The 23,917-nt window shown below is 48.6% G+C and overlaps 1 protein-coding gene across 4 annotated transcripts in view; it reads left to right on the plus strand.

Annotated features, from left to right (window-relative positions):
- Nucleotides 1-2,140: 2,140 nt before the first annotated feature.
- The window catches only part of Clrn1 (clarin 1), a 30,779-nt gene continuing 9,002 nt past the window's right edge, over nt 2,141-23,917 (plus strand). Inside the window, exons 1-3 of one of the 4 annotated variants that reach the window (XM_026408185.1) lie at nt 2,141-2,393; nt 22,164-22,343; nt 23,591-23,603. In XM_026408185.1, the coding sequence (XP_026263970.1) occupies nt 2,141-2,393; nt 22,164-22,343; nt 23,591-23,603 (446 nt within the window). Of the gene's footprint in view, nt 2,398-22,095; nt 22,344-23,590; nt 23,604-23,917 lie in introns of all 4 variants that reach the window. The other 3 variants (XM_026408184.1, XM_026408186.1, XM_026408187.1) reach the window with 3 other exon arrangements.

The following is a 23,917-nucleotide window of genomic DNA, read 5'->3' on the forward strand; positions in this document are numbered from 1 at the left end:
TCTCTCTGTGGACAGCTGAGACACACGGGGCGGGTTTTGGTTAACCAAACTCTGTGCAGTGCTTACTCCACCTCTCTGGACGCATCCTGTCCCCTGTGGGAATACCATAGAGTGAGTCACAGGTAAGTTCTGCTCCCAGGTTTGGAAATGCTGTCTTTTCCAGTGACCAAATATGTTGATTTAACAAGCTTAGCTCTCCTCAGACATCTTCAGCTAAGGTTTCTGGGGTGGGTGGGGCACGTAAACCCCAGGTAAGTGCTTACTAGGGGCACTAGTGCCCTCTTCTTGTACTCTGACGACCATTACTCTAAATCCAGTGGAGAATTTATTAGATAGTAAAAAATCTGTCATGAGTTATTTATTTGATATCAAGTTACACAAAATAGAAAGGCTTACTTACATCGTGAAGCCCTGTTTTGAGGGCCTCCTGGGAATCCCTACACCTGGCCCCTTCCTGGCCGGCCGTGGATTATGTTTCTCTCCTCTGCCCTGAAGGCACTCAGGTCTCCAGTTAGCGTCAGCCTCCAGGAACCACTAACTGACTTCACCTGTTCTCCGAGAGCACATCCCAAAGTTCCCTTCTGGGTGTGCTTAATGTAGATGCTCATTTATGCCCGACAATGGTGACATAAATCTTCATTTATTAATTTCTTCTAAGCTGGCATGCTTTAAAGGGGAATCAAGAGAATAGATACTGGAATTAATAAGTGCTCTGAGACAACCTCAAAAGTTCTGCCTGCAGACATCTGTGTTCTTCAGAAACCAGATGCATAACAGGCTACTCTGCCCTAGTTACGCCCAGCCGACTCAACCCCAAACAAAGTGCTTGCCACCTCTGTAAGGTTGGGGGCTTTGCTTAGGACAATCCCGAAACCCAGAGTTTCAAGAACTGGATTTGAGCCCCAACTCCACTACCCTCTTCCGCAAGCTGATCTCTCTGGCCTCAGTTGCCTTACCTATAAAATGGGGATATCGTCATCATCTCCTTCATTTTATGTGATCATTGTGAGAATTAATTCACATAATTTAGGTGAAACACTTAGCCAAGAGCCAGGCACACTGCGTTCTTACTACAAGTGAACTTCCTACATTGGCACTCAGTGTTGTGACATGGTGTTTGATAGCACACCTGTATCTGTTGGTAGAGAGAGGACTTCCATGGGACATCAGAGTTAAGAAGCTGTCACTGCATCCCGAGCTTTAGTTCTCAGCCACAGGTCAGCCAAACCTGTTTTGCTACATGATCCTGTTTGTGACTTTGTCTCTTGGCTCACCTTCTCTGGGACCCCAGTTCTTGTGGTGGATTCTATCTGACCACAGTCCCTTTCCATTAAAATGCCCTCACCTTGACAGAGTCTCGTGGTCTTTGCACCCAGAACCACAGCCCCTTGCTATGATTCAGAAGCAGCCAAACGTGTCTGCCCATACGTCTCCACATATTCACATGCCAGGAGGAACAGGAATCAAATTCTCTACTGATACATGGCTTTTCAACCACGGATCTGAAAGAGATGGAGGTGAGGGGGACACGCTCTGGGGTACCCATCTGGCATCTAGGCAGGACCCAAGGCAGTGCGAGGCTTTCATTCCACTACAATTAAATCTTTAAAAAAAAAAAAATCAATGAACCACATTTACACATCCTCTCCGACCTCTGCCAAAACACCTCCACCCCTCACCGGCCAAAACCAAAACCAAAACCAGACAGAAAAACACAGCAGCAAACAATCATCTTGAGTTGCTGAGCACTCCAGCCACCCAGACAACAGCAGGCCGAGGCTCGAGGTGCCTCTCAGGTTACAGGGAGGACTCCATCTGTTACCCTAGACCTTCTTACTAAGTGACACACGAGGAGACACCCGCAGGCAGCTGGAAGGAGTTTTATTTTATAGATTTTTAGTCTGGAGATTTCAATTTAGAGAGAAGCAGTGGAAGGGGAGAGAAGGCAGGAATGAGTGACGAGGAAGCCTGTGTCCACTGACGTGCCACCTGGCAGGAGCCCTGTCCACAGCGGGGGTGCCCTGCAGCTAGCATCTGTCCCTTCAGCATCTATAATAGATGCAGCCAGAGGGGCAGGCCCTTCTCCGGGCACACCGAGCTCTGCCTTTGAACTGCTCCTTCTGCAAGGGCGTCTCTCATCATGCCAAACCAACAGAAGAAAATCATTTTCTGCACGGCTGGGGTATTAAGTTTCGTGTGTGCCCTCGGAGTTGTGACAGCCCTGGGGACACCGTTGTGGATTAAAGCCACCATCCTCTGCAAAACCGGGGCTCTGCTCGTCAATGCCTCTGGGCAGGAGCTGGACAAGTTCACGGGTGAGATGCAGTACGGACTTTTCCACGGACAGGGCGTGAGGCAGTGTGGGTTAGGAGCAAGGCCCTTTCGCTTCTCATGTAAGTAAGCACGGCGCCTGAATCCTTTAGAACTTTAGGAGTGCTCTTCCAACTGTGGCGAGGAATGGTGTGGGAGTCTCATCCAGTCTACTCCAGGACTGTTTAAACCCTTGTGAATGGTTTGAAATACCCAGGACTCTGAACAATTTCTTCTTCCTAGTTTTGATTGTTTAATTTGTTTATTTTATTAATTTTTCATTCTGGCTATTTTTATTATGAGAACATGTAGTTAATTCGTTGCTTTGTAATTAAGCTTCTTGAAAGTATAAGCAATTAAGATTCTTAAATATTACTTTTTGTGTAGGAAATTATGGGGTCTTTTAAAAAGGAGAACTTGGGGAAATAGGAAAGCCTTAAGAAATGATTTGAATAATTTTCATGCCTTTGATCTTTAAAAGGGCCAGTGTCTGGCTCCTTAATTAGTCCTACCTGCCCGGACTTCAGCCCATCCCTGCTGAGACCTTTGCTCCTGCTAGCTGTCTGCTCTCACCTTTAATCAATTTAGAATCACTTTGCTACAGAAATTCAAAGCGATCTGCTGGGATAACTGGAAGAGAAATAATGCCTATTTAGTATAGAAAATTTGCAACTGATTGACCTTCCAATCATGTAGCAAATATGAGACAGATTTTCCTGTCGTGTTTTTCTGTGAAATGCAAGTGTTATCCACAGTATTTAGAACCTGTTTATCTTAAGAAGAGAATTTTTTAAAAAATTACCATGTGAATAGGCAACTCATTAAATGAAAATTAATAAGAAGTCATTTGTTATATCTCTCACAACACACATTCAAAAGTTATTATTATTTCAAAAGGGCTGGTTTGGAACAATCTCAGGAAGACAGTCAGTAAATTACTGCATAAATCACTCTTCAGGAAAGGAGGTTACCAATTGAGGCATTTAAAATGAATTATTATTTTGCCTGGGTTTCTTTTCTCCTGCAATATAGGTAGAAGGTGAAATTAATTGAATTTATTATTAACATATGCAGTGTCTAATTAAATTTCACTGCTGCCTATTTATTTTTCTGTAACATTCCTCATATTTTAGTCATGGGGCACCAACCTTCAACTCACACAGGCCACAAAGTGATATGAATTTTCATATCCAGAAAATCCCTAAGAATTCGTCTCTAGCTTTTCAAGGCATCATCATGGACAAGGTTTGAGGAAGTGGACCCCAACTCTTTCTCAACTCTTTCTCCCAGTGGTTTTAGTTCACTAAGGTAATGGGGCTGCAGGTGTTGCCCAGCTTTTCTTAGGGGGCGGGGAGAACAAACGTTATGTGATTTGCAACTGTATTAAAAATGAAAAAGGAAAAAAGATGAGTGAGATGATTTAACCATGAGTCATAGCTTCTCCAGATGACTTAGCCCACGTCAGGGAGCACACAGGATAGGTTCTGGAACCCTTGCACTTACTGAGCTGAGATGGAGATAAACTTGACTCGACATGATTCAAAACAATAACGAGATGTTTTCTGGGCACTTACTGCGCATTAGGTTCTTGGCAGACTTCGTCTCCTTGAATCCTCTCACCTTCTTGGGGCTAAATGGGTGACTTTAGTGGCCAGCCCTCCTGTGCTGATCCGTTTGCGAAGCTGTTCTGACCAGGTGCCCCTCTGCTTGCTTTCGGAGGACTCAACAGCCCCCAATCTGACACAGAATTGCCTTAGTCTCCAGGATACCCAGAACCTCCTCCCCTTTCCAGAGACGTGCATCTGCATTGTGGTGGTGACCCTCTCTGTGTACTATAGACTGTGCCGTCCTCTCCATAAACCAAGTGTAAGACACTTGTCAAAACGTCCCTCATTTTAGTGAGGCCCAGAGAAGGATACTAAAGTAACGTTTTTCTTCGGAAGCACAGAAGTTATCTCGTTCACTGGAAGGAAAAATAACATGGGGGAAACTGTAGAATAAACTGATCCAGAGAACTTCAAAGATTAGGATGCTCGCTTAATAAGCATCCCTCTTAAAACTCTCTGGTCAATGTGCCTTTGGGGCATATTTCACCCTTAGAAGTTTATGCTCCCATTACAATTGGCTTTCTGGTTCTCATTGTTCCATTTGAAATGCCTGTCACTCAGTGGGTACTATAGTGAGTGGCCCAGGCCTGTAATCCCAGGGACTCAGGAGGCTGAGGCAGGAGGATTGCAAGTTCAAGGCCAGCCTCAGCAACTTTGTGAAACCCTGTCTCAGAGTAAAAAATAAATGGGTTGGGGATGTATCTCAGTAATAAGAGTAATAAAGCAACCCTGGGTTCAATCCCTGGTTAAAAAAAAGAAAAAGAAAAAGAAAAAAAGAATGAATAAAATGCCATCACTCTGTCCACAATATTTCACCAGCCCATCTTCTAAGCAGGCGAATGCCCTGCTTCTTACTAACAGGAACATCCACCCTGCTGATATACAGAATGAGAGCCTTACCCTGTCTCCTTCAGAATGGCTTCCTCCAGCAAGTCCAGGGCCTGTAGAGAGCTCAGATCGATGACTCTTTTCCATTTCTTCTTGAACTGAACTGATGAAGAGGGCACAGCACATTTCCCAGAATTCACCCCTTTCCCATTGTTCCTTTAGAAAGTTCTTCCGCAACATTTGTCTCTGTAGAAGCTGCCTGGGGTAGGAGCAATGGAGAAGGCAGCTGATCTAAGTGGCAGGTCCTGTCCTTGCGCTGTCATTGGTTAGTATGACTCTATCTGCTGCTGCTGGATGGCTGAACTTTGCTTTCCCAGACTGCAGCTAGATCAGCAATGGCCCTCAGAAATACAACCTGAGCCATCAATTCCAACCACCTGTGTAATGAGAACCCTTCTAGTGGCCGTGTGAGGGCACAGCAGGAAGATGGAGCTCAAGTGAACTCAGTGGTGTGTTTCCTCTAACCGAAGATATCCAGAATGCCATCGATTTAACATATAATCACTATTAAAAAAAAAAGACTACCAGGATATTTTACTCTCTTTTGTTTTTCTTGTGCTGAATCTTTGAGTCTGGTGTGCATTTCTGGTGTGCTCACCCAATTCACACCAGCCACACTTCAATTTTCATGGCCCTTGAATGAACAGTATAGATTTAGATGGCGATGCCCTCTGAATAAATCGGCCATTGATGATGTGCATGTTCTAAGTGCTCTTGTGATCTTATTTTGGTTTGGTTTGGCTTGGCTCTGCTATACAGGTCTATGCGTATGATTTTCATGTGTGATGTTTGTGTCGCTTTTAAACCCAGTATATGCTGTAAGGTGAGGATGTGGAACGGAGGAGACCAGCGGGCTGGCGACATGGTCATGTTTGTCCCTATTAGTGCTCCCTGCTGACCGCTCCATCTCTTTTAATTACAACAGGGCTCTGCCCTGCGAGCGGGCGCAGCTATGCTGGGAGAGCTTCTGCCTCATTTACTCTGGCGGATTCTCATCCACTGTGGGTCAGTGGTTCATTTTCTAGAGGTCACAGCATTCATACCTAGGACACAATTCCATTCATTATAATGAAGGAATGTTTTCCTTCCGAGGCGGCATGACCAGCAGGCTTAATTTTTCCTGATATGTCACCTGTAAAATTTTAATGATGATGTTTAAACTCCAAATGTAGCCATCAAGACAAAAACTGCCAGTTTGGAGCTCAGAGCGTGTGGGTGGGTTTCTGTTTTGGTGATCTGAAACACTGTGGAACATCATCAAAATGCGATACCCAAGAATCATATGGTATCAATCATTCCTTGATATACGGATGGATCTGTTCATTGCCAAGACAGTTCAATGAGCTGGTGAAAACATATGGAATCTCTTGCTTTTGAAATGTGAAAATAAAATTTAACCAGTCATGTATCACAGCTTGCAAATGTAGTCATCCTTTGAAAAGCATTTTAATTTGGACTTTATGATTAAAATTTTGTGAGACTCTTAAGAGAGATTTGGAAAATCTTCCCAGTTTTGAAGAGCAGAGTTTTGTTACCAGAGGAGGAACAGGACCGAACTCTGGAGGGGATGTGGAAACCACTTTGGTACTGCTCATGTAGCTTCCCCAGTGTATTTGGAACAGAATCCTAGGGACTCAGGGTCTTTGTGACCATGGTTGAGAGTTGGTACTCCACCTCTGTGGTCCCCTGTAAGCTTGCCTTTTGTGACCCAACCTGCCCCTGGTGACCCACTGGTCACCATTTGGACACTCTGCCTCTCTCCTATTGTCCTGCCTGAGGCGGAGGAGGAAGGCTTACTTGCCAGCCTGGCCCATGTGGGCCGCCAGCCTGTTAGCCCAGGGGCCCTGTTGTCCAGTCTCCTTCATCTAGGAAAACAGTCCAACAAGTAGAGTTTTCTTTTTATTGAAACAAAAGCAACCCAATGGAATACTGAGCAGTAATGTGTGAAAACAAAGACCTTGACCGCCTTCAGCCCGACAATCCTCTAGCCTTCCTAGACCTTGACATTTGCACGATTACTTCAGAACACCTGCAAGTATTTGAGAATGAGTATTCCCTGCAGGAGACCCTAGTCCCCAATAAGGCAGGGTGTGTATTATTCACCCTGGCACTCTGCAAACCGGGGCCTGAAATGGTGGGTACACAAAGAGTCCCTTCACAAATGTGGAGTTAGCCCTCGTGACCAGAGTGAAGCAAACTGGACGTGTGTGAGTCTCTCCATTTCTGGGCATTAGACAATCCCAGCAGCTCGCTGATTTTTTTTTCTTGCATCTATAAAAAGGAAGTAAAACTAGGTGATTTCTTAACATCTCTTCCAGTTCAAATGCTCTATGATCTATAAAATGAGAGGCTGGCTGTTCTAGACAAGGTCCTCCCGGCTTTAAAACTGTGTGACCCTTCCTGTGTCTCTTGAAGTCTCCCTCTGTGGACGGATTTCAGGCCCATCATTAGGGTGGTGAGCTCACGGGCCTTCACGCGCTCCTCAAACTCATGCAATGGCTATTGGTAATCGGCGCCCAGACAAGTTTCCTTATCAGAGTGAGGCTGCTGTTCTTCCCTGTCACTGTCTTTTACTTTCTGGGTGGGACATCGCAGATCAAAGAAGGAGCTAGCGGATGGTGGATTCTGGGTGGACGGGTCAGTGGGTTCCGGAGGGCAGGGGCAGCCACAGACCACCCCAAGACTGAGGCTGCATTGTTGAGAAAGCAGGAGGGAAGGAGGAGGAGAAGCAGGGACGCTGGTCCCCATCTCCCACATTTTCCTGTCTGCTTTTCCTGGAGACTCCCCATCACCCTCACTGGAAAGTCCCTCTTCCCCGAGTCTGAGTCCTTAAACTGATAATGGCAAGAAATTTGGAAATGATCAGTATGTTCTTTACCCCCCCCTCCCCAAAAAAAGAACTACCCAGAACTGATCCTCCAACTGGGAAAACGCTTTTGAGGAAGGAGAAGCTGGTTCTCCCTGCCCAGCCCAGAGGAGGGACCTTTGTCTCCCTTTCCCCTGTCAATGCCCCAGCATCCTTCCCCAGGGCACCAGCATTGAGAACAGCCCTCTGGGTGTGTGCTCTGGAGGGTGTGCCCCACCCCTGCCCTTCCCCACCCCACGTCCCCTCCCCAACCTGCTGGCACGCACAGAGTACCCGGAGCCCAAGACAGCCTGCTGCCTTTTTCTTTTTTTTTTAAGAGGTGTCTTAAAATTTAAATTTATTTTTAACTGATATACAAAATCTTAAAAGTTGTGCATGTTTTTACAGGGTACCCTATGATGTTTTGATACATGCGTACACTGTGTATGACTTAGGTCAGGATCCACGTAGCTATGTCCCCAAACATTGATCATTTCTTATGGTAAAACGTCCAAGATTCTTCTCTCAGCTTTTAGGAACATGCAGGATGCCACTGTCATCTCTAGTCACCTGCTGTCACCAGCACATAGGGGACTTCTCACTCCTCCCTGGAGGCGGCTGAGCTCCCTCCATGACCTCTCCCCACCGGCCACTCTGCCGGCCGGCCGACCACCCTACCCCACCCTGGACCTCTGTGAAGGCAGCTTCCTGAGGTCCCAGGGGGCACTGGTCCTCCTGGGTGGACTGTTTCACATAGTACGAGGATGGCCCAAGTGGGATGTCTAGAACCGGAGCCTCCTGCGTGAACTTCACCTGGGGAGGATGACCCCAGAGTTGTTCTCACGGTTTGTTGCTCAGCTTGCTCTTCTAATCTCTGAGGGTGACTCTCAGACATTCAGGAGAAAAGACAATGCGAGTTCAGCTGTCTCTTTCTTGGGGGCCTCTCTGGGGCCAGGCATTGTGTGTATATTATCTCCCATCTGTTTGTGGAGGTGTCAGGATGCGATTCCTCTTGCACAAAAATAGAAACTGGAAACACAGAGAAGCCACAAACATCCTAGGGTCACACACCACTAGGTAGCGGACCTGGATTCAAATCCAGATGCATATGATAGCTCACCCTGTGTGCCAGATATTGCCTCCTTAGAATGTACAAAGAGTGTACAAAGAGGGAAGACAGTGTAAGTTAGCCATCGGCTTCACCATATTTCTTAACTTGATTTTGAGGTGCCAGGGATTGAACCCATGGCCTCAGGCATGCACACCATGGAACAATGTCCCAGGTCCTCACCTCTCCTTTAAAATTGCTGTCGGTGTTTCCCAAGAGCTCTTGTGTCCATGGGATGGCGTTTGGACCTAAAACTTGAATTCCTTCATGGCCTCTTTATTTTACACTTCACCGCCCGGCATCTGGACCCCAATGCCTGACCTTCAGTAGGTAGAAGAGTCAAGCCCCCGCCTTCCTTAGTAATTGGTTGAGCAGGTCGCAGGCTTCCATCTAAACTTAAGGTATGCGATTATAATGCCCTGATGTGGACTCTCTGGATTTAAGGCACCTTGTTTCACTGACTGAAGATTCCTACCACCCAACGTCTTCATGACACATCGTCAAAGTGCATAACTATGACTACAGCAATGATTTCCCCAGCGTAATGGACACAATGGCAGGCTTCTCAGAGGTGACATGAACAATTCCAAAGCTAAGCCAGGGATCAAGTGAAAAGCAGGTCTGAGCAACCCAATTCACCTCCAACACTGGGTCTTATTAAGAGCCGGTGAGATAGATAATTGATTGTACTGATAGAATCAACTAAAATTTCACTTTTAAAGTGAAATAAAAAATTCATTTTTATGTCTGAACCACATTAGGGGTTTTATAAAGTTTCAGGCATATTTTTTAAAAACAAAATGCATATACATGGACTAATGACAGCCTCACCTCCCATGTAGCCACACCGCGGCATGCCCAGACCCAGTTTGGTGTGAGACCTTTAGGTACAGGTTTGAGAGACCTGGCAAGCTGCAGATCTTGTATCTGGCAGACTAATTTATGCAGAGATCATATTTTGCTGCCTCTCAGCGTGTTAGTACTGTGGCAAAGCCACTCTCAGAGTTATTACCCCGCATGAGCAAGCCCCTTTGGACTAGGAGCAGTTAAATGGGTTCTGTTATCAGTGACACATATGTGCCAAAGCAGCTGCCATCCAGAGCCAGCATGGGTGATGAAGATTCACCGATGGAGGCTCCAAATAGGCTCAAGTGAGGGGGATCCAGTTCTGCCCAGAGCAAGTCAGGTGAGGTGCTGGGAACTCTGCGCTGTAAACGGCTCCATCACACCCCAGTTTCCCTCCCATTAAGTGCTGGGGTGCACCGACCACATAGCCATTGGCAGCCTGGCTTGAGAGCGGGTGCATGACCAGGGTGACATTAGGAAGATGGATGCATCAGACTGACGTCAGGGGACGCCTGTCACTGGACTTCTGTAATGACTGGCTACAGTGGGCTGAGGGGAAAGTCAGATCAAGAGCATTTCTGTAAAAAGAAAGAAATCTTCCCACTTACTGACTTTCAAGAAAATGAATAGCTGAGCACCACGGGGCCAGGTACTTTTTTAAAAAATACACCCTTTTATGTGAAGAAGGACAAGTTGAGAAGGAAAGGGGAGCCTCTGAGATGACCCTGTGGCTTTAATCCGGGAAGAAGCTCTGAGCCACTGCTGACGTCATGATCAGGCCTGCCTAGCTCCGAGGCCTTCCCAGATGGCCTTGTCTGCCCTTCACATCTGGCCAGATGCAGGCAGGAAGGGTTGATGAGACCGGGACCATTAGACCAGCGAGCCGTGACCCCGGCTGCATTTAGAATCACCTGGAGAGTCTCACAACTTCGATGCCAAGGCTCTGATTGAATCTGGGCCTCTGGGGTGGGTCTGAGCATGGAAAGGGCTCGACACCCCCCAGGTGACTCTAAGGCACAGCCAGGTGACTGAGGGGAGGGTGGCCAAGACTGGTGCCATCTAGGGGACCGCAGCCCACACCCTCAGGGATAAGGGAACCCCCAGAAGGAGGGCAGGGGTGAGACCTCCCACGGTTGGGAGGTCTCCCTTCAAGCCCAGGCTGGGATCCTGGCTTCTGTTCCTGTAGCTGCCACATTCTGGGAGGGCCTTTTCTTGGTCCACACTCACCTGACCTTGGAGGGAACGAGGAGGCCGGGATGCATCTGCTGCAGAAAGCTGGGCGTCCGGCCCTCCGCCCAGAAGCCTCTTTCTCTGCACACCTGCCCAACCAGTTAGGGAGCCTGTCCACCAGCTGGTCGGCCTCACGGGGTCAACCCTGACATCTCCACTAGTCCTTGACAGGGAGGCCAGCTGCCCAGCCCTGCCTGTCGGCATGCACGAAACCGCCCAGTTAGGAGGCGAACTTGGTGGAAGAGCTAAGCCGTGTTCTCTACTCACTTTATCAGGAATAGAGCTAACCTTTGACCTCCTCTGCCCATGTCTCATGGAAGGGCAGTGGCCACCTTTAGAGATTTATTATCCCCAAAGATCATTTTAGACAATCTGTTACAGAGAATGTCCCAGAAATTGCACAAGGAAAATAGAAATGAGAGTGGGAAAGTGTGCAACAGGTATCAAGGAAGCAATTAGCTATAAATCCAACGTTCCAGGATTATTTATAGCAATAGTCACCAACCTGGTTGGGAAAAATAGTAAGTCTGAGCTGCAAGACAGAAAGTTTGCCAGAGCTCCACGCAACCCAGGACTCCTGCTGGGCTGTTTGGTCCGGATGACAGACACTACCTCACCACCTGTGGGCCCATAGCTGTCACTCACGCCCGGTGGATCCTGAGGCTTGAGAATGCAGATGTTCTGGAGGCACTGATTCCCACATTCTCTCTCTTCTCAGAGCACAGCCCTCCCGCTGTTCTCATCAGGTTAAAAAATATTTAGGCAATTACTTCCACTTTAAAAAGCGCTTCCAATAAATGATCTCATTTGTATTTCTCCTAAGTCCTGAGACATTTCTCCTTCTTGGTTTTATTTTGAATGAACACATAATAATCGTACATATTTTTAGGGCACGATGTGATGATCAAATCGGGGTCGTTAGCATATGGATCACCTCAGACATTTGTTATTTCCTTGAGGCAAAACACTCAGACCCTTTCCTCTGGGCATTTTGAATAGAGGATCCACTGTTGCTAACTGTGGTCCCCCATGGCAGCTGGACGCCAGGCCGTGCTCCTCCTGTCTAACGTACCTGTTGTCCATTCTCCCCGCACCCAGCCTATCTCTGCTCACCACTGTTCCACCCTCTGTGCTGGGCGCTCAGACCTTCTGCCACCCGCATTTGCTGGTGGGGGACAATGTGTGCAAGGGCATGGTAGCTGCAGCACCATGCTCTACCCTGGCAAAGGCAGCCAGCCCCCGGCTGCGTGTTTCCTTCCTCCCAGCAACTCCACCCTGTTGGCTTTGGAGATATGATATATATTTCACTCCCCCGTTAATCCTGGTAAATGGGGTCGAGTGTCGGCTTGAATTGAATTCACCAGCTCCCCTGGTTAAGACTCATAGGGTAAGAGACAGGCCTGCCGGACCGGAGTCAAGAATAGATAAAAGGCTAACAAGGCATCCCGATAAAATAGGACGGAAGAACCCAGTGGGGAGAAAAAGTAAATAAATAAAGAAGCCGTACATTTAGAGACATCAGCTGAAACGTGGACCAAGAGCGGCAATAGGGAGCAGACTAGCCTCAGCTAAACCAAGACCTAACTTTCCTCCTATGGTCCTTCATGATCTCTAGAAAGCAGCGAGGATTTAAAATGGGAGACCCCAGTTATTTGCACCCAGAGGTAAGGGTGGGGGAGTAAAGGGGAAGACTGAGGTCAGGAGACCCTCATGGATCCCCCAGTCCAGGCCGGAGTGTGTGTGTGTGTCTGTGTGTGTCTGTGTGTGTCCGTGTGTGTGTCTGTGTATGTGTGTGTGTGTCTCTGTGTGGGGGTCTGTGTGTCTGTGTATGTCCGTGTGTGTCTGTCTGTGTGTGTTGATATGTGTCTGTGTAAGTCCGTGTGTGTGTGTGTGCACGCATGTACATGCTCAGTGGAAGCTCCCAGCGTGCTTCTGCCCAGCAGAGGCGAGAGGGCAGGGTCTGAGTACAGACTTTGGGAGGTCAGGCCTTGGACAGGAGAGAAAGCATGCCTTTCACTAAGAAAGGGAAAGTTGGGCATGGCCCACGGAGAAGGGACAAAGGGACGGGTGAGTGGCCAAGGGACTGGAGAAGCCGAGGGACTCTCCTGATCACACCACATTCTCTGTCCAGTGAGAGTTTAGTTCACAGAGCTATAGGAGCCCTTGGTGAGCCAGGTGCTGAGATGAGGGGAGATGTGAAGGGACTGAAGGATGCTTAGAAGTTGGGGATTCTGGAATCTGTTGGGGACACAAAAGGCACCGACCAGAAAAGGCTTTACAGAAAGGGGACATGGATCAGAGGCCTGAGGGGTCAGCACCTGGGCAGGACAGTGGGTAAGATGCCAGCAACAGAGCCCAGGTGCAGCCCCCACCAGGTGGCCACAGGAGCGCTGGCTCCACCTCAAGTCACACTGATGGCTTGACTGACTCAGGGTCGGGGTCAGACGAGGCTCCCTAGCTCCCGTGGCTGAAGAGTCCCTGAGGGAGGCTTCCTGTTCCATCCTGTCCTGTGCTTCAGTTCTACCGTGAGGAGAGGGGCCCTAGGTTCCTCTAGCTGTTCCCTGTGGACTTCTCTGCTTGCAGGCTTGAGGGGAGAGAATGGAGCTCTGAACCAGCAAGGGAAGGCCAAGTAGCACCTGTGTTCCCAAACGTCACTCCTGGGTGGGCACCTTGTCCCTGTACCTAACCCACTCACGCAATCCCTCTCTTGGGAATTCACCCCAAAAGCTTATTCCCGCCTACCAGCCTCCCAAGAGTGAGAAAGAAAAAGGGGTGCACGGGGATGCTCACTGAGGCCTGAGCCGCCGTCCGGAGATAATGGAAGGTGACCTAATAGTCCGCGCGGTGACTCGGGTGACTCAGTGTGAGGAGCGCCCCATGCAGTTATGCAAAGGATAGGGAGGAACATGACATGAGCACCCAGGAAGCGCTCTCCTCCCCGCGGGTAGGAAAGAGCCTCAGGACAGCATGGTGGCGGCATGGGAATGCAGAATGCGCAGCATGACAGGCAGAGGCGGGAAGGGAGCTCTCCATGTCAGTGGGCTTAGGAGGAGTGAGTTGTCTCAGTTTTAATTTCATTGCTATAATGTTCTTCATCAAAATAAATAAATAATTAAAAGGTACCCTAGTAGACAAAGTAACAGAAACAGGGTGAGGAGCAAGACCGTCTTCGTCCTGTCCCCCACCCTGTTAGGAAAAAGGGGCAGCCATGCTCAGGTTTAAGATAAACCCTTTTCGGGCTGGGGATGTGGCTCAAGCGGTAGCGCGCCCGTCCAGCATGCGTGCGGCCCGGGTTCGATCCTCAGCACCACATACCAACAAAGATGTTGTGTAAGCCGAGAACTAAAAAATAAATATTAAAAAAAATTCTCTCTCTCTCTCACTCGCTCTTTAAAAAAAAAAAAAAAAAAAAAAGATAAACCCTTTTCCTAAACCCCAAACTGACCCTGGTCTAAGCAGCAGTCACTTTCTTTGAAATGGGCTGGATTAGTCTTTTCTCTTTTAATGGAAGGATTTGAAATTCCACTTCAGTTGCCAACCCGTCTTTCAGCTGTAAAACCAAAAGAAAAAGAATGCCACACGGATCCTGGCCCCCTAGCCACCACTCCATTTGTCTCCATTGCCCTGGCTTCTTCCCAATCTCCTTTCACCCCACGTGCCACACCGTCCCCAGAAGGCACTCATACCCAGCTCAACTGTGGCTGCTCACCTCAGGGCACGGTCTGGTCCTTAGCCAGAGACAGGCCTTGGACACTGCCAGCCCCCTGTTTCTGGCCCTGGGCCTCTAACCATCCACCTTTCCCTTCTTTCACATCGCCCTCCTCACCAGTGCAGCTCCAGCCCCCTTCAGTTTGGCCTGTCGGCTTCTACCAAGAACCCCCAGACCTGCCAAGCCATCAGATGCCATCCCTGAGGCACAGGGAGCAGCAAGCACAGTGGACCCCAGGTACAGGCCCCTGGAGCTTATGAAAACAGCAAACAGGCAGAGGCCAGCCTCGAGGATGAGTCCAAGGTCTGGCAAGGAGTCTGACCACACAAGGCCTCGTGGGCCTTGCTGATTCTGGGTGAGGCGAAGGCCCTCCAGGAGTCCTAGCAGAGGACGGGCAGAAGGCAGCTTGGTTCTCAAAGGTCCCCCTGGCTGCCAGGTTGACAGTAGATGGTAGGACACTAGGGTGGAGGCAAGGAGGCCAGCCAGGAGGCCTGCAGACACCCAGTGTGAGCTGGCAGGGCTTGGGCCACAGGGAGCAGTGCAGGGAGAGTGGCCGGTCCTGAGAGCGATGCCTCTAGATCTTCCTGGTGGGCAGGAGGCCAGGGTGATCAATGCCCAGGAGGGACAGACCATGCAGCTGCTGAGATGAAGAAGGCTAAAGGGGCAAGCGAGAGAGAGAAATGGAAGGCGCCTCCTGGAGGCTCAGAATGTCTGTTCCATACCCCAGGGAGGGTGCCCACTAGGTAGCTGGAGGGCACGCAGGAGCGGAACTCAGGCAGGCTGGAGCTGTCCACGGAGCTGTCCACCGAGGCCAGAACCTGTCCAGAGTGCCGGGGAGCAAGTAAAGAGAGAAAGGAGGAGAGAGGGGACACCCCCAGAAGACCAGGAGACGGGGGCAGCCAGAGAGGCAGGAGTGAAAACAGGTAAGGGGAGGGTGCAGGCAGCTAAGTGACCATGAAGAGCCCCAGGGGTGGCAGCTTGGAGCTCTCCAGTGCCTTGGGAGAGGCAGCATCCCAGGGCAAATAGGAAGGGGCCGGGGACAGCGCTGGCAGCTCCTCAGGTTCCTGCTGCAGGGGAAGGGAAGGGGCAGCAGCTAGAGGAAGACTTGAGGGCAGATCTCATCACAAAGACAGCGTGCTTGTGTGCTAGGGGACTGATTCAGAGGTGGGGGGGGTGACGCAGCAGAGAGAGCAGAGGACCCCTCGGCGGCACCTTCACGGAGGTGGAGGAGTTGGCCATGGAGAGAGACCACCACAGCAGCCCTCTGCAGAACTCCCCTATAGTCAGGGACTCTCACACGGTCACCCAAGTCCAAGTTTCCAGGTAAGGGAGTCACGGCTTCAGGAGACCACGGTTGGAAAAGAATTGGCAATGCAAACTCTCGGTGGAATTTCAAGTGCCTGAAGGTGCCTAGAGGCACCCCCTCACGTCACAGAGAGGGGGACGGAACCTTTCCCTCTGGGTCAGTGTGGGGACCAGGACCTGGGCACTGGGCTCCGGCCAGCCACAGTGCGCCTCTCCTTTCCCTTCCTTCTTCCTGCTCCAGGGCACATGGAAGCTTTCCTGGGCACTCCTGCTCACTCCAGCTTGTTCCTGGGCACTCCTGCTCACTCCAGCTTGTTCCTCCCACCCTGCTCTGGTTTTAGTCAGGGTTGCTAAGGGATGACTTATATACGATAAAATCCACCATTTAAAACATTCAGGTCTAAGAATTTTGACTAATGCATTGAGTGTCACAGTCAAGACAGTCCATTTCCAACACCCTGAGAAGTGCCCAGATGCCCCTTGGTGGTCAGTCTCCTCCCCCAATCCCAGACCAGGCCACCACAGGCCACTTTTCTGTCCTTATCATGTGGCTTTTTGCAGAATGTCATGTAAATGGGACCTCAGAATACCCAGTCTGTTGAATCCCATTTCTTAAAGTCGGCTTAATGCTTTCCAGGTCTATCTGCTACTCCAGGGTTACAGAGGTGCTTCTTTTTATTGCTGAGTGGCAGTTGATCCTATGGACACACAACACCTTTTTAACCCATTCATCTGTCGATGGGTATTAAACTGTTTCTAATTTTCAATGAATATGAATAAAGCTGTTGTAAATATTTGCATGCAGGTTTTTGTTTGGACATATGTTTTTTTCAATTCTCTTAGGTAAATACCTAGAAATGGGATTGCTAGGCCATTTTCCAAATTCTGGAACAATTAGATATCCATATGCAAAAAAAAAAAATTAAACTCGACCCCAAATAGTACTCCACACAAAAAAATAACTCAGATCACACATAAACCCAGAACTAAGAAGTTCAGGAAGAAAAACACAGCAGAAAATATCTGTGACCTTGCATTAGTCAAAGACAGCTTAGATTTGACATCTAAAGCATGATACACAAAAGGCAAAAATTGATAAATTGGACTTCATAAAAATGAGAACTGTTCTTCAAAAGACACTGATAAGGAAATGAAAAGACCGACTTGGAGAAAATATTTGTGAATTTCCTATCTGATCAAGGGCTTGTACTCGGCATGCATAAAGACTTCTCAGAACTCAGTAATAATGAACAATCCAATGAAAATCACACAAAAGATATGACCAGACACAGCACCAGACATGCATATGTAACTCAAATAAGCCCACAAAAGAGGCTCAGCTTCATTCGTCATTTGGGAAATGCAAATTAAAGCTGTAGTGAGATCAACGACACAGCCACTAGAAGGCCACCATTTGTAGCAACCTGCCAAGTGTCGAGAGCCGAGAGCCAGGTGGGACAACCGGGACCCTCCTGTGCCTCTGGAGGGAAGGTGAATGGCACAATGGCTTTGGGACTCACATGTGCAGAAGCGGGGCTGGAGTGAGTCTTTGGAGTGGGGGTTGTTCTATATCTTGATTGTGGTGATGGTTACACAACTTTGTGCATGTTTAAAACCTACAGAACTAGAAAGGAAGAATTTTTTTTCACTGTGTTAACTTTAATCTTAAAAATAAGGTGGGTGGGAGGAATAAAAGCAAAGGCAGCAATATCACTGTGTGACTTCAGGCAAGTTACTTAAGTTCTCTGTGCCTCACTTTAAAAAAAAAAAATCTATAGATTGAAGGTAAAAATAATACCTTACTCATCCTGGAGGAGTTGAACGTGTTCATTCATGCGATATGTGTAAAGGACCTGGAGTAGAACAAGTGCTCTGTGGTTATGGGTGGTCATTTCATTCTTCGCGTAATTATTCATATATGGCTCTTTGAAGATGTTTTGTGAGAATGAAGAGAGGGTGGCTGGGGTGGTAGGAGGAAGAGGAGACCTGGGTATGGAGAGTGTGGGACACCAGTGATAAGGGAACAGAAGAGAGTGACAGAGCACACAGGCTAGAGCCACGCTCCCCACGGGCCATCAGCTGCCTGTTCCAGCAAATAGCTCCCTTTCACAAGTCATATCTGGAGGTCAGAAGTGACCTGCAGGTTAGGGACACTCCTCCACAGACCCAGGAGTCCATGTCCTTCTGTGTTGTAATATGAACCCTGAAGGGGCAGAAGGCCAAGCAGGGCCGCCTCCTCCACAAGTTGGAGCCTGTCCCCTCCCAGGGCCACCTCCCATGTGGCTCTGAACTGTCTGCTCTGGGCTTCAACCAGGGAGGGCCACCCTAGTGTCCCAGAGTCCTGGTTCATCATCACGGGCAGGGACTTCTGGTTACAAGAAGAGGAGGAGGAGGAGGAACCTGACCCAAGGTGAGGGGGATAGTGGGGCTCCGTGTCCCGCTGGGTGATCTCCTGACCCGAGTGGGAATCCCAAAGGCCTCAAGGGGTTAAAGGCTCTGGACTGGTGTCTGCCCCGCTCCCCTGCCCAGGACACTGACAGAGCCACCTGTACCCACGTGTTTCCATTCATAACCCTTCATTCCTAGAGAGGCCTCTCCTCGCCACCCTTTCTGCTAGGGCTCAGGTGTGCTCCTGGGGGAAATGACTGGGTTGTGGGAGCTTGAGCTGATCAGCTAACTAATCCCTGAAGGTGACCCAGGTAACTGAGGAGGCAGATGTGGATGGGGGGAGGCTTTGGGGTGCAGCTGTGTATCAGGCAGTGGAGACCCTTTCTCTCTCCCTCCCCCTCCCTCCCTCTTTCCTTCCCCCTCTCTCCCTTTCCTCTCTCCCTCCCCCTCTCCCCTCCCTTCTCTCCCTCCTTCTCTCCTTCTCTTCATCTTCCTCTCCCTCTCTCTCCCTCCCCCTCTCTCCTCTCTCCCCTCTCTGCTCCTCTTTCCTTTTCTCCCTCACTCTCTTTCCCTCCCCCTCTTTTCCTCCCTCTCCCTCCCCCTTTCCTTCTCTCCCCCCTCCCTCTCTCTCTCTCCCTCCCCCACCTCCAGTCTCCCTTCCCCTCTCTCTCCCTCCCTCTCCCTGTCTCTCCCCTCCCCTCTCTCCTCCTCTTTCCCTCTCTCCCCCTCTCTCCCTCTCCCTGTCTCTCCCTCCCCCACTCTCTCTCCCCCCTCTCTCCCCCTCTTCATGTCTCTCCTTCTTCCACTCTCTCCCTCCTCCACTTTCTCTCCCTCCCCCCTCCCCCTCCCCCTCTACCCCTCTCTCCCTCTCTCCCTCTCTTTCCTTCTCTCCCCACCTCTCCCTCTCTTTCTCCCCCTCTTTTCCTCCCTCTCCCTCCCCCTTTCCTTCGTTCCCCTCCCTCTCTCCCTCCCCCTCTCTCCCTTCCCTCTCTCCCTCCTCCTCCCTTTCTCTCCCTTCCCATCTCTCCTTCTCTCCATCTCCCTCTCCCTCTCTCTCCCTCCCTCCCCCTCTCTCTCCCTCCCTCCCCCTTTCTCTCCCCTCCCCCTCTGTCCCCTCTCCCCCTCTCTTCCCCTCTTTCCTTCTCTCCTCCACTCTCTCTCCCCCCCTCCTCTCTTGCTGCCTCCCTCTGCCACACTCTTGCACCATGACGTCTGCTTCACCTCAAGCCCCAGGAATGGAGCCTGCTGTCCATGGACTAAGACTCTGAAACCATGGCCATCAAATAGACTTTTCTTCCCTAAAATTGTTCTGGAGGGTCATTTATTCACTGCAGTGAAGCAGCTGACTGAAACACTGTCACAGGGAGGTCACCACATTTTCCACAGGTGGGGAGATGGAGGTGAGCGGTTTTGAACAACTGCTGGCAAAACGAAGTCACTAGCTGGCCAACTGTGAGGACCGGCTGTGAGGGTCACAGCTGGGATGGTTGCACTGAGTCAGTAGTGGGCAGCGCCAGAGCACAGGGTTCTGGGCACAAGACCAGCTGCACCCGGAAGTTTACGCCTGTGATGCCCAGGGCAGTGTGGCTCAGTGGCTTGCCTGGCACAGGGCCACACAGGGCCCTGAGGTCAGTCCCAGAACAGGAAGGAAGGAAGGGAGAAAAGAGAAAAAGTCACAGTTAGAAAAGACTGTGATGCCCTGGGAAGAGGCAGCGTGCACCATGGTGGTCACAGCCATCGGCAGCTCAGCACCTGAACTTCAGCCTCCACGTTGCACTGCCCCAGCCTCCAGGCAGAGCTGAGGACGCGCTTGATTTTATCTCCATCCGGCCATCCATCCATCCGTCCAACCATCCGTCCATCCATCCATCATCTACCCCATTTCTAACAAGAGAACTTTAGAAAAACCACAACTACAAACAATTAACAGCATCAATAAAATCAAAATTAACCATGAAATATCATCTAATACCCATTCCCTGTTCAGTTGTCCATAGTTGTCTCAAAATTGTCTCTTTATAGGTGTCTGGTTCGAGTCACAAACCACAGACACCATCTGCACGCTTGGTATTTGGTCAACGTGCCTCTTAAGTTTCTTTTAATCTATGACAGTCACAGGTTTAAAAATTTTAATTATTAAAAAAGTATGAATAGATAATGTTCGCAGCAATGTCAACCCTTTCCTCCCCCAAACAGCACAAGACAGGGACATGGTGAAATGCTCCTTGTCTCCCCAGAAGCCAGGTTACCAGTGTGGGGAGTGGCTTCTAGAAACCCTGAGGCTCAGTACACCCAACAACCCCTGAGGCTAGTGTAGCTTGGGGGCAGGAGGGAGGAGGTGAGTTCAAACCCTGCTCTGACTCTTACTGAGAGTAAGTCTTGGGCACAGAACATAGTCCCTGTACCTTGGGTTGATGACAGTACCTGTCTCAAGGGGTCGTTGGGAGAATTAAATCAGATGAGGGTTTGAATACTTATTTGTCACCATGTACATTCCCCCGGGGCTTTTCTCCAAATGGCGGAGTGATGTACATTTTCTTTTATTTGGTCTGTTTTTCCATCTAACCCACATTTTGATGATAATTCCAATCTGTTCTTATGGATACGCCTTACTCATGGTGATGGACTAAGATTCCATTGCTGGTCACGTAAAGTATTTCCAAACTTTTGTTATTACAAAAAATGCTGCAATGATTACCTTTGTAATACTTCATTGGATTCAGATGCAAAAATGTTCGTAGGATAGACTCCTGGAAGTGAATTTGCTGTGAATGCATTTTCATGCTCTATAGATATCACCTGCACATTTGTTTGCTTGCAAACTCTCACTAGGTAATAAGCTCTGTGAGATAACAGGGACCTTGTCTATCTTGTTCTAAGCCTCCACTTCCAAGACCTAGAACAGTGCCTGGCATTTAGTAGGTGCTCAATAAATGAACCATTTAATGAGTGGTTGTAAAACCAAATTAAACTGACCTTCCCCAGATCATCTGCCAGTTTTGCTAATGGCAAGCATACTGATCCCTCACCCGATAAAGGAAGCCGTACATTTATAAGATATTTCATTTCCTCTGCAGACAAGAAAAACTTGCCCTGAACACAAAGTCTAGAAATAGATTTGGCGTGGTTTCTAAATGGAAAATATTTCTTGTAGCACCAGAAATTATTTTCCCACAGCTTTGTGCTACATCAAAATATTGAAGTTGACTGAAAATACCCCATTCTTTAATCTTGGTGTGGGCTAGGAATCAATTTTTTAATTTTTTCATAACAAAGAAAATATAAAAACCTCCTGATATTTGAATTCCCCCAAATATCCCCAAACTTAAACTGTCATTACAAGTTAAGGGAGACTTTAAAAAAATTATTACTGAGAAATGTCATTAAAAGTTTGGTCATCAAACGATATGGTTTTGATTTACAAAGCCAGCACTTATTTCTTTAAGCAATTACATATGACCAAGCACAGAAAAAAAAGACTCCCTCAAATCTCCCCTTTGCCACTTTTTACAGGTGAATTCAATACAATGGCGCTGTCTTTAAATCTTCTTGTAAACTCCTCATAAATTAGTAAGAACATACTCATTAACAAGATTTTAGTGATATTAGAAATGCTCAAAAAATCATAAAAAAGAAGAGGGATTTAATTAAAAAATTTTTTTGTACCAGGGATTGAACCCCAGGGCACTAACCATTGAGTAACATCCCCAGCCCTATTTTGTATTTTATTTTAGAGACAGGGTCTCATTGAGCTGCTTAGCACCTCGCTTTTTCTGAGGCTGGCTTCGAGCTCTCGATCCTCCTGCCTCAGCCTCCCAAAGTACCAGGATGACAGGCATGTGCCACCGCGCCTGGCAAGGAGTTTAACTTCTAAGCTTACGCTTGCAGATACTGATCAGGGAATTCTAATTCTTGGCTTGCCTTCAGTTTTCCCAGACTTGCTCAAAGCCATCCCAGTGAGCATCCACGTCAATGTCATTCTCTTCTCCACCATCCTGACGGTTGTGACCATGGCGGGGACTGCCCTCTTCATGTACAATGCTTTTGGCAAACCCTTTGAGACCCTGCATGGACCCCTTGGGTTGTATCTTCTGAGTTTCATTTCAGGTAAGTAAAAAATCCTACCTCCAAATGCAACTATGCTTTTCAATGTGTCAAAAGGTATAAAGTTATATACATGAGAATGTTCACTGTCGTGTGATCCATGACAGCAAACGTGGTAGAAGCATGTGTTATGGTTGGCTATGAGGCATCCCTCAGTCTCCTGTTAATGCCTGACTATTCAGAAGCAAAATAATTAGAGGATAAGACTGTGACCTAATTGGTCCATCCTGATTTGAAGGGCAGATTGGGCAGTAACTGTAGGCAGGGCTGGAGGAGGGAGGGTCCCTGAGGCCTGAGGGGGGGGAATCTTCCCTCCAGCCCCTTCCCCCACCTCTACTTCCTGACCCTCCAGGAGCTGGCAGCTGTCCTCCCTGGGCCCTGCCACCAGACGCTCTGCCTCACGCAGGCCCAGAGCAGTGGATGGAGACCCGGAAACCTGAGTGTGTTGGTCACAGGGTCAAAAGGCCCACTGAAACATTGTCCAACACTGTGGAGTTCAGTGGAGACATTGCAGCAGTCTGTATGAATGACTGTGATACTGACATCATAAGTTTGAAGATGTGATCAAGAGAATAAATGCTAGTATTAAAATGTTAAGTAAGGGCTGGGCTGGGGCTCAATGGTGGAGCGTTGCCTCACACGTACCAGGCACCGGTTCCATCCTCAGCTCCACATGAAAATAAATAAATAAAATAAAGTCATTTTAAATGTTAAGTAAAAAAAAAAAAAAAAAAAAAAAACAGAAAGATTTTATAAACATATAAACATTGTAAGCCCAGTTTGACTGTGTATCTATAATTGAGAGATGAACATATAAAAAAATGCACACTGAACTTCATATACGTCCGTGTGTATTGCCCATCTCTCGATATGTTCATGGGGCCTCCTTGTGTATGCCCGGGTGGGAGGGGACAGTCTAATTGATTGGTGTGTTTTTTTATCTTTGCTCACAGTTGTCACTATTTCTAACTATTCCGTGATGTGCTTTTATTTATTCAAAATCAGAAGAATGAATAAATGCCATCCGAAAGGGTAAGGGGCTGGTGTCTCCCCGCACATGCGTTGCCACAGCCTGATGTCAGGGACACCTGGGCAGGGAGGAACTCCAGACCAGAAATTCACTCCCTGATAAACATGTGCTACTACATCTCCAGAGCTGGTGAATAGAAGGTGCAGGCCGCACCACAGCGTGCTTATGGAATATTAGTGAGGAGGAGAAGGAGATGAGAAAACGGAAATAAGATACCTAGTTCATATGTGGCTGTTCTTCCACAGGAGAGCTCTGATTTTTCCCCAGTCTAAACTTGCAAAACGGTTCAGCACTTGACCATATTCCCCAGAAGGAACTAATTTAATTGCTAATGTTATGCAGCAATGACAACTCCCACCAGCCAACAATCCCTGGTGGACGGGTCCTTCCTCCCTGAGGTTGCCCTTGACTGCCAGCCACCAATCAGCGGGCACGAGGCCCCTGCTCATCCTGACGCTACTCCCTTTGCCCAGGGTGCAACCCCAGCCACAGACCTGCATGGGTCCCATCTAGAAGGCCAAGCTCTGCAGTCCCCAGGGCTGGTTCA

The sequence above is a fragment of the Urocitellus parryii genome, chromosome 2 (genome assembly GCF_045843805.1).
Source record: "Urocitellus parryii isolate mUroPar1 chromosome 2, mUroPar1.hap1, whole genome shotgun sequence".
In the NCBI taxonomy this organism is placed as follows: domain Eukaryota; kingdom Metazoa; phylum Chordata; class Mammalia; order Rodentia; family Sciuridae; genus Urocitellus; species Urocitellus parryii.